The 20811-nt window shown below is 34.8% G+C and overlaps 1 protein-coding gene across 3 annotated transcripts in view; it reads right to left on the bottom strand.

Moving 5' to 3' along the window:
* Positions 1–536: 536 nt before the first annotated feature.
* Positions 537–20811, bottom strand: part of LOC131064909 (uncharacterized) — an 86429-nt gene continuing 66154 nt past the window's right edge. For all 3 annotated transcript variants that reach the window (XM_059218099.1, XM_057999235.2, XM_059218098.1), the window contains one exon: positions 537–1373. In XM_059218099.1, the coding sequence (XP_059074082.1) occupies positions 1024–1373 (350 nt within the window). In that variant the 3' untranslated portion in view covers positions 537–1023. The remainder of the gene's footprint in view (positions 1374–20811) is intronic.

Genomic DNA, 20811 nt, shown 5'->3' with positions numbered 1-20811 from the left:
TGGCTGATGTCCAAGCCAGAGGTGAGATTATGATGATATAGCTACAGAAGAAAAAACATGCCAAACAATAAGATAACACTTCATCACAGACGAGAAAAATAGAGTTTGAGCACAATACAAAACGAAAAACATAACATCATTTGCCAGGTCATGACTGTCATAAAAGAACTTTTAAAATTAAAAAAGTAGAAACATTGCCATTGGCATTATAATAAACCCTAAAATACATGCAGTTACGCTGAACGAAAATGAAAACTCACTTGAAATTCCATCTGCAAGAGAATTTTTAGATTGGAATGTTAAACATGTTATGAGCTCAAAGTAGCCAATGTAGGTCGTCTCTAGCAATCTTCTCTGACATATGGAACAAGATTCTTAATATTATCTTTATACATTACGGTTATATCCAGATATATATTATAATTATTTTGTTTTGATGGTGAAAATCTCAATTCATTTAAGGTTATTAATAGCCTAGATAAACATCTAAAATTTTATGCAAAATCATAAAAATCTAAATCTCAAGCATCCTCTGATTAAAAAAACAAGTGGAATACATAAAGCTCATTCATTAATTTATTACACCGTTGCTACAGATAATTTTATCCCAAACCTTATTTTGCTTAAGTTTAGCTTGAAGAACTACTTTGTTATAATTCAGGCCTACCATTTGGGCCTACCTCTTAAATTATAAACATTCCATCATACCCAGTCAATATTTGGAGAACTGATAACCCACGATCAGAAATAAGTTGCTGAAAGTGTGTAATATATCCTCAGCCGATACCATCCTGCCCTCTTCTGTAAATTCAATTTAAGGACTCAAAAACATTATAATAGTTCAAAGTGACACTTCCTGAGGGATGATGAGGGGATTTAATGAAAGCATCTGACAGAAATTCCTAAACAAAAAGGCAATGGCAATTGACATCTGCCATAGGGCATGCTTAGACTCAATGCAAACAATGTGGCTGGAGCCCAAGGCATAATGAAATTATTAACATACCAAGATCATTTTTATGATTAATCTGCATCACTTTTTCCAGACCACCCAAGCCCTGGTCTAGATACTTCTCCTTGCTCTTCTTCATAGTTGCGAGCACTTCGCAATGAAGCCTCAAAGTCAGTGGAATCAAGCGCAACAGGAAGTAAACTACTCATGTCATCAGTTGCTCCAAAACCTCCAGCTCTTTCGACATCATCAGCAGACATGGTTGAGTCCGTATTGAAGTCTCCAATAGCCTTCCCTTTACTATCAATTTCTTTTAACGCTGTTTTTATAACTGCTTTGGACTGTAGTTCATCCACTATGTCATTTTTATCAATAATTGATTCCTTTCTTTCAGCATCTGAGCTTCCATCCCAATTCGTTTCTGCATTAACTCAACGATTCATAAGTAACAAGTCAGTGATTAAACATAATAGGGTGCACACAGATACATATATGGTTTTTAGTGATTATTAGCAATGAAAAAATTCCTAGTTAATGCCAGAGGCATTCTACAGCGGCATAAAGGATGATCACGTTTTAAAAAAAAACTATTAATAGCTAACATTTTTTTTCCAAACTAAAACTAAAAAATTGCTCTTTAATAAAATAGCCCCTAACCAACTGTGTCCATAATAACTAAAACTTAGCCAACACAGATTTGAAACAGACACAACAGACATATATTTCAAAAAAAAAAAGACAACCAAAAAATTAAAAATAGCTCTTCAAATAAAAATGAAGTAAACAATTGTCAATAAAAAAAAAAATTCCTATCCGTAAATGTAATTCAAATTTATGTTCAAAATCTGAAGTTGTAAGAATTTAGATATTCTTTTACTTTCTTATTGAATTCCTTCAATGCTTAAGGAATATATTTAATCTTTTATTGTTTGTATTGACTGTTCCTTCTTATATTGCAGATTGTTGTGGATAACATTTATTGATTTCAATGTTTTCTACAGCATCCTTCATGGCAAATATATAGGCATAGCCTTGAAAGATCAAGGCATGCCTTGACCGGACATGTCTCTTGACATGTCCGATCAAGACATGTCTTGATCAATCCAAGAGAGGTACCTTTTCATTAAGAAAATTTATCGGTTTATATAAATGCCGATACATAAAGAATAATAACCGATCCCAATCGGTTTATGTCTAATGCTGTTTCAATCATAATCATAACCGATAACAAATCGGTTTATTTCCAATGCAATTTAATTATCATTTTAACCGATAACCAATTGGTTTATTCTTAATGCTATTAATGATAATCGATACCAAACATGGTAAGTGTAATTCGATTATGTAAATCAAATAGAGGATCGGTATAAGAGCAAAAGCAAGTTTATAAGATAACTTATTATAGTTATCATATGACAACACTAATTAGTGTTGTCATATGACAACTATAATAGATATACAGATCCAATCACATTCACAGCATAAGAAATATAACTGAAATCTCTGCATAAGAAATACGATCATATCTCGATCGATAATAGATTAGAAATACTTGAAACATGAAATGCATATAAAGATGATTATAACAAGTTCAATCAATCATGATGTCTACCATTAGCTTGTAGTCTTATCAATAGAATAGATGATTGAATGAGAGATGAATGAAGTCTCTCATTCAATCATTTATCTTACCGAAGCTACATAGTCTCAACACTCTCAACTGATATTTGTTAACATTTTTTAGATAGATGCATTTAAGATATCAATACCATTTGGATTGGCCAAGATCAACAAGCAAACAGCAAACTTCCACAAAGTATGAGCACACAAAGGGCCAAATGAATAATATGAAAGAGTTAAGTAAAACGTAGATAGAGGCTTGCATATATAGGCAAGCTAGATGAAGTAGACAAGTTGGATACAACAACTAACCCTCCAAAGATGGGACACTTGTAAGCATACTAGACAAGTGTATGAGCAAGTGGCTAACATACATGCAAAAGGTATCACACACATCTCAACTAGATGAAGTGAGACAAAATACCTAAATTGTAAGTTCAGGTTTGAAGAACGGGTACACCAGTACGGCAAAATTTTGAAAAGGGGTTTGGGTTCATTTGGGTTCGTTTAGTACAAAAACAATTAAAACATATATATATATATATATGGAATCGGATAGGGTTCCTCTTAATTGCTCCTGAAACGCATCCGCGTTTTGACCCACGAATCCCGACGCATCTGATGTCGACGAGGTGATTCCATGGAATTTTTTTGACGAATCCGCATCTTGCACGATTTTTGAGGGGTTTTTGATTGACTTCGCGGAATGAAATCGGGTCGTTTAAACCCTAAAACGAATTTCGCTTGTCTTCGGTGGACAGAGAAAAGGGCACAACGCTCAGGAGCGACAGAAGGCACAGAGGAAACCACACACAGTGAAAACGATAGGCACAGAGAAAGCGACGACACAGTGAAAGCGATGACAGAGAGGAGACGCACAGGAGTGACAACACAAAGGTGTGACGGTAGACCAGCGACGGCAGACCAGGCGACGCACAAAGCAAACTAAAATAAAAAATATTTAATTTGTTTCATGATTTTATTTGTTTGTATAGTTTTGTTTGTTTATTTTTATTTGTTTGTTTATAATTAGAATCATAGATTTTATCGATGAAATCGATATAAATTTATTAATTAATTATTTATATTTTAATTTATATAAATAATAAATATTAAATATTTAAATTTTATTTAATGTGAAAATAAAATATTAATTATAAAATAGTTAAAATATTCATATTTAAAATAATAATAATGCAAATCAAAATTAAATATGATATTTAAGTTTGATTTGTATTATTATTATTTTAAATATGAATATTTTAATTATTGTGTAATTTAGAAGTTTGTAAATATTTAAGTATGTATATATTTATGATTTTTATTTTATTTTTTGTATGGACGTATCCAAACGTACCCAAACCCCCCGCAAAATAATTGTCGTACCGACGTACCATACTCATGTACCCGTACCCGTACTGGCAACTTAGAATATAACATAACATATTATTATATTATATTATACATCATTGAATTTCAATTTATAAAATAAAACAAACTTTAAAATAATTAAACCCAGATAGCTACTTTGACTGCTGCTGAGATACTCTGACCAAGGGCTGCGGTATGTCAGCTGAGTCATAATATTATATAATATAGCATAATATTATATAATATAATATCATATAATATAATATAATATAATATAATATAACATAACATATTATTATATTATATTATACATCATTGAATTTCAATTTATAAAATAAAAAAAACTTTAAAATAATTAAACCCCGATAGCTACTTTGACTGTTGCTGAGATACTCTGACCAAGGGCTGTGGTATGTCAGCTGAGTCAGATGAAATGTTAGCAGCAGGAGGCCAAAACAAAGTGCAAAACATAATAAAAATTTTGCCCAATGAAGTCACCGAACCAAACCACAAACCATGAACAGTATTCGGGCGATAAGGGGGCCTATATAGCCGAACCTGGTAACTTAGCAAAATACTAAAAGCCCTGAAGTGAAGACTTAAGCAATGTGAGTAGGACTCTTTAGATTGGCTAATAGCTAACTATTTTGCAAAACCATTATTTAATCCAACACCCCCCCTTAAGTGCAACTTAGGGAGTAATGTATGCAAAATGATGAATTGGCTTCTAGGCCATGTTAGGTACTTGTACAAATTTCCCATAATGATGAGTAGAGGAGAAAACCTAGTGGGAACAAAGCTCCTTGCCAAAAGTGAAATGATACATTATGAATGTACAAGAAGATGGGTCATAGGACTGATTAGGACCTCTAAGAACTACTTCTATGCACAATGGGCAATGAATTGTTAGGAAAATGGTGTCTCAACCTTACATTTACATAAAGTTACTATCTATAGTAAGTTTTCATTTGAGCACAAATTAATCTGAAATTTTCCCCAAAACTTTGGATTGGTTAGATAAGCATGCCGATAAGTTTTCATTGCAAGATCATGTCTAGATTTGAAGATATTAAATTTTTCTTTTTGAAAGTTGCGAACAAAAGTTTCAAAGTCAATTTTGAGGGCCTTTGAGGCTTCGAAACAGCCCAAAAGTGTCCATAACCAACATAGTGGGTTATAGCTTGATAGTGCACATAGCGAGCTTTTTGACGCTTCAAATGGTTTGTCAATCGGACACCTAACTCAAAAGTTATGGCCTCTAGAAGTTGGATCTCCTAAAATAGGAAATATAAAAAATGCGTTGGACACATAAATGAGTTGTAAAAGGGAGCTACATGTGTTGGTGTGTGTGTTAACAAATCATAGGGCATCTTGGATTCGAGATAATTTGTTGGATAGTTTTAACTCATGGTTTTGTAATACCATTTCATGGCTTCATGCATTGTATCTCCTAAATATCAGGTGTGTGAGATGGAGGTTGTGTAAGACTCTTATAGCTATTGAGATACCTTTGGATCTCTGGTTGGTGATACTCCTATGAGAAGCTTACTCTACAAGTATATGTATTTTGTTGTTGATTTTTGAATAATATATTGGGTGGCTTTTGGAGTGGAGTTTTTCTCTCGAAAGGGTTTTCCCTGTGATATCATGTTTATAGTTAATCTATTTGCATGTTGTATATTTCTTTCTTTGTGTGTTTCTTATTCTGTAACAATTTAAGATTTGTGTCATCTCCCCCACTAGATTAGTATTAGGAAACATATTTTGCACCTTAGCTTGCTTTCATGAATGTTCTCCCTTTAAGAGAGAAAGAAGAGACTATGCATCCTCCCCATAATGTAATGTCTATAGTGTTGGTAGATGCTCAACACTGGATGTTGAATATGATCCACACTTGTTAAAGAACATCACAAATGTGTGCAAGATGACTTCTCACTCCCAATGTGTAGCAAGTGATGCAATGTCTCTAAAGTTTGCACATGATCCAAGGATTGAAAGTTATCATTCTAGGCTCCAAACCTTAGTGCTGAAAACTAGAATGCATATCTTGTTGTAACGAATCATTGATGCTTTCTATTAAGCATTTATGGATTCATATGTAGCAACAAGTGATGAGATTGTAATACATGTCATAGGACTACATTGTTAATCTCCATATATTGCAGTGCTTAGGAAGGTGTGGAAGTACTCAAAAGGTACAACTTCACATAAATACTCAAAGGCGTAACTCAAGACAGCCTTCCAAGAGAAATGATAGCCAGGGAAAATGTGAACACGTTCATGACACAACTCATGGAAGTGCTCAAAGGCACGACTCAAAACACCCCCCTCGACTCATGGAAGTGCTTAAAGGCATTGACTAGTTTTGCTGGTGCCAAGTGGAAGTTTTACCAAGTCAAAGACAACAACAAAAAAGGGTGACTTAGAAGACGCCTTGGATACATTCAAGGCAATTGGAAGGCATGGCAAGAGATGTTATGTACCTATGATACCTATGCATTAAAAACACCCTTTGATTTGATCATCATTTTCAGAAGATAAGACATCTGAATTGTTATCCAAGGCATTGCCACTTCTGCAAGCATTGTCATTAACATTAACAATATCCGTAAAGCAAAAGCAGGAAGATGAGTTAAATGGTAAAATGCTACTTTTAATGCTCCATCAACTTCCTTATCAACTCCAAAGCTTGTTTCAAATGAAGTAGAAACAATGTGTTTGTCCTCCATTAGCTATTTAACTTCCGACGATTGTTTGGAACCTCCAGGTTTGTTATGCATAACTACCCCAAGTACTGTTGTTGCATCAACAGCTTCTACAGCCTTCTCAGCATTCTGCAGTTGTACTTCAGCTAATTCATATGGAATTTTAGCTGCTGTAAGGATGCAGCATCAAACAGCTTCCACCAATGCAGCTTTATGAGCCTTCATTGCTACTAATGCTGCAACTTGAGCTCCAAACTTTTCCCTTTCTATCCGAGATAAGTGTGGATTTGATCCACCAATCCACTTCCTACAACATCCTAATCTTTTATTCCAGATATGACTCTGTCCTTCGTCATCCAAACAACAAACCAAGCAAAAAACCAGATCCAGACAGTTGCTATGGACAAATCAACGCCACAAAATAAATGGAGGCCATGGTTCGGTGCTGATGGGAGGTTAATCTGGCACTAGAACCAAATATAGATGACAAGAACATCTTCAATATTGACCATAGTAGACCATAAACTATAACGTTATTTGGCAAATACAACCAAACATTCAAATTTTAGGCCAAAGTGGTGCTTTCAAACATAGAATTTTATCCAAAAGGAGAAAATAGATAGAAATAACTCATTGAAAAACACCAAACCAGTAATTAACTGATGAATGCCTCTATGAAGAACTCTTGACTAGGCTAGGTATAAGTTTGGGAAGGGTTTTGCTAGCATGGCTCTAATACCAAGTTGGGATTGGCCAAGATCAACAAACAAACACATAAACTTCATGAGAGCATGAGAGCACAAAGAACCAAATGAATAATATCAAAGAGGCAAGCTAGATGAGGTAGACACAAGTTGGATACAACAAATGACTACCATCCAAAGATGGGACACTTATGAACACACTTGATGAGTGTGTGAGCAAGTGGCTTATCTACATGCAAAAGGTGTCTCACACATGTCTCAACTAGATGAAGTGAGACAAAAGACTACAAGTCCCTAAGAGGACACTTAAGTAATGTGATAGGTAGGCTAATAGCTAACTAGTTTGATGAAGTCACTATTTACACCAACAAATACTAGTTTATATCAGTGGTAAAAGACTCAGACTCCGTAAGCTGGCTTTTTACTCGAACTTGGCACCCAAAATCAACACAAACTCAACAAAGACTCGATAAATTGAAAAACCTAATAAATTCAAAAAAAAATTAAGGATTTAAAACTTGTTTCATGCACCCTTTAATGAATCAACCTTAAAAACACAATAATCTCATTAAATAGATGTTACTTTAAACACAATATAAACACAAATTTTAGCCAAATGAATTAACACGTTTAGATATATAGATATTGTCAAATGTATACAAAATTCATGAAATATGAAATCCATGGCATCACAAGTTTCAAACAAATATCAAAACAACTGCTTATGTCTCAAAGGAGCCTACATCACTCGACCCTCTTACATGAGCATCTAATATAGGTCTTGAATGATGATAAAGCCATGATATTTTCTTTTGTCTCAATGACATGCACACGAACATCCAAGGTGTTTGCTCATGCTCTATACTCCTTTGCCATGGCTACTACCTCTACCTCTCTATCCACCCGGTCAACCCAACCGAGGTCCTCATCACTAAAGGTAGGAGACATCAACAAATAATGGCATCAACCATGTTTTGCCAATAAGAAAACCTAGCACAAACAAATTAAATAAAAATTAGTAGTATAAAATGGAGAGTTTAAAATTGAATTTGACATACCTCTAAATATAAAAATTCAAGAGGCAAGAAGCAAGCTATATATTTTAAAACAAACAAAAAAGAGAATTACCTAGCTAGGTGAAATGGAATGATACAACAGAACCGAAAGTCTCCAATTGCACTTTTAGCTGCAACCTGTTTATCTTTGTCCTGATCCATGCTCTCAAGTGATCGTTGGGAACTTGGAGTAGTGTGTGACAAACTATATGAGTCTAACCTCAATGCACAAACTCTAAGCCCAATACTACTATTGCCACTGCCACTAGCACTACCACAACCACAACCACTACTAGCACTCGAAGATGGGCGTATTGAATTAAATTGTCATTGATGTCATTGATTAGTCCGACTTCCTTAAGGCAAGAAAATATTTCAAGTAAACGTATATATATGTCAAGAAGGCCAACCTCTTTGAAAAGGTGCGACTATTGGCAAATAAGCATTTAACATATTTGGTGCCCCCTCCTATTTGGCCAACCCTCCTAGGGTGGTGTGCCCAACTTTGGGCAAGATAATAGATAAAGAAAAATAAGATTTATTGTGCTTGGTCGGCCTCCTTCAGAATTGGGAAAAGAGTTATTTTAACAAAAATGAAGAATTGTTGACCAACATAGACCAAGGGTCATAACCATTGCACTAAAAAGGCACTTTGAGGGTGTATGAATAAAATTATTTGGAGATGACTTTTGAAACTATTCATTCAATATCTTTCCTATTAAGAGAAGGGAATAAGAGCAGAAAATCAGGTATTTTTGAGAGCAGAAGAGATATTATTGCAGATATTTTAGAGTAGAAGAGATATTATTGCAGAATTTTGAGAGTAGAAATAAAAGATATTATTGCAGATTTGTGAGAGCAAAAATAGGAGCAAAAATCAGATTTGTGGGCTTATATTGGAGATCGTATTTCAGATCTGAGTGGAGTTTATAGAGGAGCAGTTCAAGGCAAATTGTGGGCAGATTTTTGTGGAAGACCTTGATGCGATTTAGGGTAAATCCAACAATATCACAATCACTTTACTTTTGGAAGATTGGTGCCTTCTACTTCAAGAGGTTGGAGCCTCTTACTCAAAGACATCAGAGTCTCTTGCTGAGTTGGTGCTCAGTAAGGGGGATTGGTGTCTCCTATGGGTTGGTGCCTACAAAGTTGTAAGAAGTTCTCTATAAAAAGCAATATTTTGCCATGATTTTCTCCTGCAAGGGTTTCCACGTAGAATTGTATGTGCATTGTGTTCTAATTTGCTAGACCTTAATTGTGTGGTTGCTTTGATTAATGTTTTATGATTGCTAAAATTATAAATTGAGAAAGTTGGTTTTACACTGATTCACCCCACCCCACCTCCCCGTAAAAGTGTGTGTGTGTGTCTATGTGTTTTCTTCAAGACGAAATGGAGGAACAAAAGAAAACTACCTAGTTCCACCAATGGCTGCCATCTCCTCTCTTTGCATCTTTTTTAATTCTTTTTGCTGCTCAAAGGTTTCTAATTGAACTTACACTTCACACATAACCTCAACAAACAGATGTGGGCATGGATTAGCATCTCAGCATGCTATATGTGCAAGATGGTATTTTAATCTATTAATGCCTCCCCCTTGAAAAGTTGTTTTGCAATGGAAACTAGTCGCCTCTCCATTCTTTTGCCCAGGGGTAATAATAGCATGTTTCCAACAAGGGAACCTTCTAATTGGGGTTCGGGGCATTGTAATAAAGACAATTTATAAATCTCAAGAATGCTACAATAACATATAAATAAATAAAAAATTAACATTTATGGTTTATAATTAAACTAATATTAAAAAAATCTACGGTTTCCAACTGTAAAACTAGATTTTTTTTACAAAAACGCCTAGGGTTTGTTCTTTAGTCTAGTAAACAGAATAGAAAAAAGAAATGCAAAAAACAAATGAAATCTTCATTTTAAAAAAGAAAAAAAACCTTCAAAATACAGACTTACCTCTTAAATCTTGCTTGAAATCAATGGTGAGCTCTTCCCAATCCTTTGTACTCCTATAGATGCATCAAAAGTAGCTACAAACCTGCCCGAATGTGATTCAACCACCAATTTTTACTCAATCTTTTTACTAATATCCTTTCATTGCAATCCAATTTTGGCTCAAAACTCTTTTTCTTCTCCTTTGGCTTGAAATAAAATGTGGTTGCTTTTTTAGGGTGTAGGAGACAATTATAAAATAAAAAAAATTTAAGAGTATTGCTGTTTTTTTTGCTTTTTGAAACACCCAACCACAATCGAATCTTCTAGTCGGGACTCACCTAGACTTGATGAGTCAAGCAAGTACTCAGTTGTCAAGTCTCCTAGACTTGCCAAGGGTGACCCACCACGAGACTTGTTGAGTATAAGCGAGTATTGTAACTTTGGTTTATATACAAGTTGAATAAAAAAATGAATGTTCTACTCAAAATTTTGTCCATGTTTTATATCTCATATAGTGCAAATAAGTCATCAAATATATATGTCTAGAATACAATTGATGGCGATGGTCATCAATCAAAGGAAAGGAAATGAGATTAAACAAAAATCCTGGTCTTTTGATTGTCGATGCTTGAGCTACATGTCTTGTGTAAAGGGAAAAGAATATCAACCATAGCCTACAAGGAAACAATAGTACCAACCAATGTCAATGGATTGGTCCACAATAAGAATTCATTGGCAAATAGGCATCGTCAAGCTTCATATTTTTACATTTAACAGGGACTGAATGGTGTGTTAAGCTTTAACATTTTGCAAATTTAAGAAATGGACAACTTTTCAAGCATTTTTATATTTTTCCAACATATTTATTTCTTCATGGCTTGCTCCAATCTTCAATTGTGTCCTTCACTCCCATTTGCACATGAAAAACTGATGTGGAGAGATTCACCCTCTCAACCACACATGCAAATCAGCAAATGACTTGACTTGAATCTTACGTAGGGTACTCCCCTAACATAAATAACTCAAAACAACAATGAATTAAACAGAAAATTTACAGGACATGATTCTTGTTTCAATTACTTCCTAAAAATGAGTTACAATTTTGTTCTGAAATTATAATGCTTTCTGCCTTAAAGGGAACATACAATACTCTCAAATCTGATTACAAATCAGCAAATTGATATAAAATCAATACATATGCAAGAATGAACTACAAAGAAATCATCAGTGAACTCTGAAAATAATCATTCAACTATTGAGCCTTAATCTGCTCCTCTAACTTTGATCTTCAACCTGCAAACTAAAAAACTGAAATCACCAACTCAACCCCTCAATATATAGACTTGTGGGGGCTCAAAACACCACCATAATACATTACCATGGGTCAAAACAAGGTTCTGAAAAAACATGGTTAAAATCCATACGACCCCAACTTGTAAACTAGTAAAATACAATAAATGAATCACATGGCCTCCACATGACCACCAATTTCTTATCCAATTAGGTAGGTGTCATAAAGATGCTTTGCAACTCCTCCCGACCCCAAAAACAGCACATGCAAAGACATGCAAACTTGGGTGCCCAATCTACGAAGCATCCAAGTGACATGTGTCAACATGCATAGGCATGCAAAACAAAAGCCACTAACTTCAAAAATAGATGCCTGAGCTTGGATTCTTCCAAGATGCTCTTTCAACCACCATTGACAGTGTCCACAATTTGCTTCCACCTTTGAAATATCCCCCGTCCTTTGAGGATCGAAAGCAAGGAGATATTTGCTGTCAAGAACTGTGAGTTATGCTGTTTACTAATGTTGCGTGTTATGCGGACTGCTGCCTCAGAAGTTTTCAGTTTGGTATAGAGGTGAACCATCACATATTCTCATGAATGTACAACTACAAATGACTGCAAGTGAAAGTGTGATAGCCAAGAATGCATATACAATCTAATTATGATGATCCAACACCAAATTGGACTTAAAATCAGAATGTTTAGCTTGCTGACATTATGTCAAACAGTTGGCATGAGTCCTCAGAAAAAGTACGTACAATCAAAAGGAGACTCAATGCAAACTTCTATCTCTACTAATGAGATCAAAGGACTTATTACAATGCATCAATAATAACTTGACCCTTGATTATCAACTCAGTTACTTTCAGCTAGTCTGAATACATATGACTGCCATGGACATCACAAACAAGAATTAATACATGAAATGATGATAGAAGAACCTGAGAACAAATCGATCGAAGAAAGATGCAATATCCACTGTCCAAGACTCCTTAGCGTGCCCAATCGAATTTTCCAAAAGGCCGGCCCTGCTGCTGTAGTTTCAATCTGAGATCTCTGAGGAATGGTTGCCCAATATCACCTAGAATCATCATCAAGAAGGACCGCTTAATATACTAGATAGAGCGCCCTCCTCTCAAAGAAGTTTGATAGCTAAAGAAACAAGCTAGAGGCCCAATCGATGGGTATTCCACAGTGCAGCTTGATTCTGATCAGAAATTCATTATAGGCCGATCCCCCTCACAAATCACTTCAAATTATCACCAAATGAATCGCCTAGGCCTCCTCCTTAGTTCGCTGTCCTCAATCATACAAATCGAGGCATCAATGATGATTATTGAACAAAATCATGGAATGGGAGTAGTCTGCTGCAGTCTGGCACAATTTTCTGATTTGTGAACAATTGGAGGCTGATTTCCCTCCAATTCATCTCCAAATTACCATGAAGTGAAGCGCCCTTTTCCCACTTTTGAATCGCTAAACTCTGATGTAATGTTTGAAGCTTCTTTATGATGAAATGAACATTGTTGAGGATCTGACAGCAGGTCATCATAATGACTCAGATTTGCATTCAATCTTTAATCTCCCACTTTCACCTATAGTCGGCCTTCACACCAAGTCGCCTTGCACTACCAAACATATTGCTGATGTCCCTATGTGGTTCGATGCATTAATGCTGAACATTGGGGAAGAATCGTGGAGTTGATTCAGACCTAGAAACCAGTAGATCTTCGCACCAATCTGACTTCAATCAGTAGCTAATGAAATCTCCCTTAGATCCCAAGGTTGCCGATACCTGACATTCCCACAAGGCTCTTCCAATCGCTCCTTCAAAATCTGCAATAATATCTTCAATGTAAACCCAAGTAAATTGGCCTTAAGCCACCAATGAAAGCTCAAGTGAGATGACGGAAATATCACCTCCTTCACACAACCCCTCGAGAGATCTTTCACTCTCTCAGTTATGCTTGCCAATGGAAGTTTTCATTCCCAGAGACCTTAGTCTGCAGACAACACTAGGTTCTACAAAACCAATTCAATTAACAATTTCAATTCCAAGCCCTGTCTTGAAGCTTCATCTCAATCCCTCTTTATACTTTTTAACTCCAACATTCTAGAAGCTTCTAGAAGATTCCTTTTGCAATAATATTATTTTATTAAAGTGACTTTATGATTTATTATTTTATTTTAGTCACTATTTAATTAAATTAATTAAATATAAAGTCACTTTTTAATTTTTAATTTATTTTAATGATTTTATAAGAAATTAATTTAATTATTTCTCCTTATTCCTCCACTTAGCCAAAAGGCTAAGTTTTCATGAAAGGCTGGGAAAATGGGGACATTACAACCTTCCAAAGTGGGTGCATTGGTCAAGGATTCCTTCATTATGCCTTGTAACCTCCACCGACATGTGTCCAACTCCCCAGTAAGATGCTACTTTAAGGACTTGTCCAAATATTTATCAAATATTTAGGCGCAAGATATATTAAATATATTTATCAGAACAGTATTCCAAACATTGCACAAAAACTGAATAAAATGTTTTTTTGGTTGATGCAAGATTACCCATACACCAAATGCTCCTGCATCAAAAACTTGCAATTTCTATGTCACTATCAACGCAAATAGAATTGATAATTGGATTTGCACTTGAGTCTAAATAGAATATAAAGAATTCATGCTCAAATCATGTGGGAGCATGTAGACTAAATCGCAGCATCAACATAAACAATGGAAATCCTTTAAAAGACTTTTAGAAAGTCAGCACATTGTCAATCTTTCCAAGACTATTAAAACAAGAAGAAAGCAGTTAGAGCAAACATTAATCCTCATGAAAATGGCTAGTTACACAGTTTTGGGATTGCACTTCATAACTTAAAGTCAACTGTAAAGGATGTCCCATGTAGATCACAAATGCATTCAAACGTTCAAGCCTACCATGCAACACATTCAGAATTTCAAACAAATGGTTTGTGACCCCAAGCCCCAAGCAAACATGTTAAAGAATGTATTTGATTTTTCATGCTACAAAGCAAAGAAAATCAGCATACCAGTTTCCAAGTAATTCTTGTGATTGTGTGCTGATTGACCTTTTTTTAAATGGCATCAAATTTGGCCTTGATTTTTCTTTCCTTTTCTAGAAATCTAATATTGTATAGTTCCTTTCAAAGTGTCTTGACTCACTTGGAAACTGTTCAAATCCATTCTAATAATAATCTCTTAGTCATAAGTCGCTTAAATGCCCATTTCATGCTATATGTAACTTACCATCAAAAATAGATCCTTTGGATTTAATATCCTAATCATTATAAGGTACCATGGCAACTAGATCTTGTTTTGTATAAAAGAATGATTCACATGATGTTATTTTCAGTGCTCCCGAGGGACATAACCCCTACCCTAGTACCCTTGTTCTCATCCTCAAAACATTTCAAGGACTCAGGGATGCTTCACAAACTCCAATTTTAATACAGACCTACCAGTTGCAGTGACTTAGACTCGAGCTCCGATTTTGATACAGACCTACTAGTTGCATCTGCTGATTAGGGACAGCCATATATTTTCTCTGTTTTTGTCATTTTATAATTGAAACTTGGAGCCTCTAGGCATTTTGTTATAATTCTTATATTAATATGCATGCACATTTAAAATGAAAGCATTTGAATTTTGTTAATTTGTTTGTCGATTCTCATTCGAAATCTCAATTCAAAAATGTTATGTATTAAGCTTCTACAATGTCTATGATGAAGGCTTTATCAATGTTATGATATGAATAATTGAAATTTCTATATATTAAAAATAAAATAAAAAAATCATCTTTATTAATATCCATCCCGTCATCCCCTAAATAATGGCCCAAAAGTAACCCCATGCCAGAAACATGTCCTATTGTCCCCTACCATCACTATCCCCAAAACTTGGGGCAGCATAGGTTATTATTTTTATAAATATAATCTACAGTATTAAGAGCCTATAAACATATTGAAATTGCTATCAATGTAAACTCCAGAACACTTTGCCTTCCCACATGGAAAGGGTATACAAGACATAAGAGATCCTTGACTTATAATTGTGTATGCACGATGTAAAGCCTGGCCATTATTCAATAGTGTGCCTTGTTAGCTTGCACTGGTTTGCACACATCAAGCATAAGACCTAGACGTTTAGGATGGATGGCAAGCATCCATATGGGCTTATAATTGTGTGTGCACGATGTAAAGCCTGGCCATTATTCAATAGTGTGCCTTGTTAGCTTGCACTGGTTTGCACACATCAAGCATAAGACCTAGACGTTTAGGATGGATGGCAAGCATCCATATGGGCTTGCATTAGACCTAACTTAGCTTAGACATTAATTAGAGAGCCCACAAGTATTATAGTGGACTAGGAGTGGTAGATTGGACATTAATTATAGTGCCCACAAGTATTATGGTGGACTAGGAGTCGTAGATTGGACATTAATTATAGTGCCCACAAGTATTATGGTGGACTAGGAGTTATTTATTATCAATCATAGTTGATAGTCCCATATTTACACGATTAGCTTCAATATTTTAGGGCAAGTAACCTCCAATAATGAGTTTAATGTGACCAAATATTAGAGAAACCCAAATGAAATATCAGCTTCTATGCTTTAAATAAGAAATGAAGCCCTTTAAATGTCAAATAAAAATAAACTATGAAACTCTCGATACTATTTTGATTTTATCTTGTAATCTCACAGCTTTTTCAGACCTTAATGAAATACAATTGAATCTCCAATTACAAAGGCATGTCTTTGTATGCTATTACATTCCAAAATGAAGTATTGTCCATCATAAGAGCTCAATTGGTGAAATCTTCTAATTTTGAGAGGTTTGGGAAGAAAGAACCGTAGCTCCTACACAAAAAGGATGCTAACCAATTGTTCTTAAAAAATGCATTCAGAGCTTCTACAGGATTTCCTCTTTTTGAAATTTTAATAACCCACTTTCTTCTCATACCAGCACGTTATAGGAAACAAGAAATATGATAAAATAACCACTTAAGTCGGCCAATGAATAATTTTTATTTCAATTACACAACAATTTTCAACTTTTTCTGTTACCGTAGAATTATTATAAATATTATGTTCATCTTGGAAAAGCCTACTACAACTGATTATAGGTACAAAATATGGGTTTGTATTCCTCAAAGAACTGTCTACATTCCACTAACAAAAATGATCACCACTGAAGAAAAACTACATTTTGTTAAGTTTTGGTCTAGCTGTACAAATGTATAAATGGTCCACAGGCTTCCCCTATTACATAGGGTAAAAACCTTTACCATAATTGAAGTAAAGGTTCTAAAAGGTACATCAAAATCAACTCTATTGCAAAAAAGAAAAGAAAAATATATTTTCACCAATAAATATGATTATTTAATTTTTTTCAAGAATGTGGACAGGAGCTGAGAAGATTAATTGAAAACTCCACAACTACTTGCAACAAATGTTGTATCTCTTTTGATTTATGCACAGACCTCTTCAAAGCTACTCATTTTCTTAGAAAGCTACTGAGGAATCCCCTTTGTGAGCTTTCCTTTTGAACACATACATAGAAGAGGAAAAGAAAATGTTTAAGCATGATCAACTGCATTTTGTGCTTTTTTATTTTCTAGGTGTCAGGTCTATGTTCCAGACGATCTAGAATGTATATTTGGCATATACTGTAATGATAAATCAAGGGTTTTTGCCTGGCAAATAGTGATTAATATCTGTTGTAACGGAGATGAACCACTATTGTCAGGAGCAGTAAATCAGGATCGCCAAAAGTGTATGTCCAACCAACATCTATATATTCCATTCTTGTAGAAATAAACAATAAAACATCCAAATCTAACTAATAATTTTGGTTTTTCAATATAGATAAGAATGCAGCATTCAAGAATTCCCAATCTGTACATAAACTATGTGAATGCAATACAGCAAATAGAAGCCCTAATGTAATCTGATATGACTAGGACAAGGTATGTATGAATCCAAACTCTTAATGTGCAATATAACAATAGCAACCACAGTAGCCAAAAATCTTTCTCAAGAATAAATTGACAAACCAAAAGATAAAGAATTTTAAATTAATCAGGAGTCAATTGAGAAAAAATAAGATTAGGATTAGAGAAAAAATTAGAAAAAATTGCTGCAGAAATCAGAAAAACTAACCAACGAAACAAAAAAAGAAAAACCAGAAAAATTGAATTTTTGGGTCAGAGAATCAGTTCAATAAATGTTATCATAAAAGCTTGGGCTCTCTGACCAAGTGGTGATTTATGACAATTCAAAACCAATTTCTGTTACTACGATAAAAACAATAAAAACCTTTACCTTACTAATGCAAATCTCCTTGCAACCACCCAGAAAGTACATAGACTACTAAATGATTTTCAAGAATTCCTAAGTTGTCTATCAGTACATTAGAAGGAAGTGGTGTGCAATATGAGGCAGATGTTTAGCAACTGCTTGATTGAACCTTATTTGTGATCTTAGAGGAATATCCACAGACATGTGATGGAACAGCGCTAGAGTCAAAGAGCAAGGAGAAGATACTATTGTTAATTGCTCAATTGCTTAAGTGATCCAAAACTCCATAGTAAATAGTTGTAGCATGCAAAGGGAGATAGAAGTGCGAAGAGATCTAGCAAATAAGAAAGCAAGATAATGACTGTCTAAAATTGTTTAGGGGATAAAGAGAATTACAAGGCTTTGGTTATTAATGGATCTTTATAAGCTATTATGGGACATACATAGGAATTACAATGTACATATATAAAAAATATGGATCACAAAGGATCAAAATGACTCAAGGTCTAGAAACTAGCCATTGCAAGAACTCCAAATCATAAAGGAGGGATACAAGTAGCACCACACATCTTTTTGAAAAGTTGTAGTTATGATGACCAAATACTGTGGATTTTATTAAAAACACAACTCCCAATGATAATCCCCCAATAAGGCTTGTCCATTGTTCAATTTTTTTGCAGTTAAGTAGCAAACTCAATTAATCACAAGGTATAAATGTAGCCAAATGAATGACCAGCTGAAAAACTCGCTGGCAAGTCGCTGGGAAACTTGGCAAACTAAGCGACTCCATGAGAATAAAAAAATTGGCACCAAAACGTAACAATCCAAGCATAAAACACTTGAAATACCTCATTTTTCTCACACCTCTCTATATTGTCCCCTTTTCTAGTCCATTCCAACATTCTTGAAAATTCCAGCATTCTTTGAGAGCACATATTTTACCAAAAAGAAATATTGATGGTGGCAGTTGTTAAGTTCTTTCAAAATTCTGTGATCAAAATAGAAGAGATGGAGATATGATCTGAAAGTTGTATTTTATCTGCTATAGCGTGTTTTCAAGATGCACCACACTTATCAATTTCGGTGTGTGCATCCTCCTCAATGTAAGCATGCTATATAAGTGGATGAGGGGTTACGTAGTGAAGAGATATGTCTTCCCACATGGGAAGACACATCTCTTCCCTATGTACCTCTCACCACAGTATATAAACTAGTCACCGTTTACTTACCCGATCGGAACTGATAGTTATCAAGTAAGGTATGTGCACTGGCATCGAGTCACATGATGCCTACCATACTGATAATGATTTCATGGCATGTCCACGAATATTATGTTCATAATATTCACCATGAAGATCTCTATCATAATTATGGTTTATTTAATGATATATATACTATCATGACATGTCCACAAATATCAAGTCACATGATATCCATCAAGATAGTTAAATTGATAACTGTAAAATCATCACCTTACAATATCAATTTCAAACAATTGTTCATTATTGAAAAGTCATCACCCTTCAATAATGTTCACAGAAGGCCCATGCAGTCATGGAGTCACACACGACAAATAAAAGAGTTTACACACTAAACATCTTTAAATATATTAGTATATCAAAATAAATGAGACTATATCAAAATTAAATAACATTTTCAACCATACCAAGTTTATCTCTAAAGTGTTCAATCTTGATCCTAGAGAGAGGCTTGGTAAGAATGTCTGCAATCTGATCACCTGTACTAATATAATTCAGTCGGATCACATTCCTTTCCACCATATCTCGAACATAGTGATAAGGAATCTCAATGTGTTTAGACCTGTCATGAAATACTGGATTCATTGAAAACTTGATGCAACTCTGATTGTCACAGTAGATGACAGTAGGATTTAAGGGCTGACCAAACAATCCTACAAGCAATTTCCGGAGCCATACAACTTCTCTTGCTCCCATGGAGGCTGCAATGTATTCAGCTTCTGTAGAACTCTAAGCAACTGAAGACTGTTTTCTACATATCCATGAGATCATTCCAGATCCTAAACTGAAACAACATCCTGATATGCTTTTCCTGTCAACTATGCTTCCAGCCCAATCAGAATTAGTGAATCCATGTAGGTCAAGTTCTACATGTTTATATTTCAAACCAAAACCAATAGTTCCTCGAAGATATCTCAGAATATGCTTTGCAGCAACAAGATGTATTTCCCTGGGTTCACACATGAACTGACTTAGTGCATTTACATCATAACATATATCAGGTCTTGTGTTTACCAAATACATCAGAGATCCAATAATCTGTCTGTAGAGTGTAGGATCTGCAAACTCTGATTCTACAGTTGTTTCCTTTAGCTTGTGCAGATTTGTCTCCATAGGTGTGGTCAAGGATCTACAATCCAACATTCTAAATCTCTTGAGTATATCAATGGTGTATTTTCCTTGATTAAGGGTTATACCATCTGCCTGCTGCCAAACTTCCAATCCAAGTAGTGAAGGATTCCTAAATCTTTCATATCAAACTCAGAGGCTAATTCTTTCTTACATCGAGAAATACAATTATCCTCTCCTATGATTAGTAGATAATCAACATAAAGAATAAGAATTAATAATTCACCATTGATTACCTTGTAGTAGAGATTTGGATTTGCTTCATTCTTGAAAAACCCTAATTCCAAGAGATAGTGATCAATTCTTTCATACCATGCTCTGGGGGCCTGTTTCAGTCCATAAAAAGCTTTCTTTAATCTGCAGACATGTGATTCAGCCTTATGAATCACAAAACCTTCAAGTTGCTCCAAATAAACTTCTTCTTCAATCTTACCATTAAGAAAAGCAATCTTGACATCCATTTGATGGA

Source organism: Cryptomeria japonica, chromosome 3 (genome assembly GCF_030272615.1).
Source record: "Cryptomeria japonica chromosome 3, Sugi_1.0, whole genome shotgun sequence".
NCBI lineage: Eukaryota > Viridiplantae > Streptophyta > Pinopsida > Cupressales > Cupressaceae > Cryptomeria > Cryptomeria japonica.
Note: the sequence above shows the minus strand (reverse complement) of the source record. Positions and strands in the feature narration are given on the sequence as shown.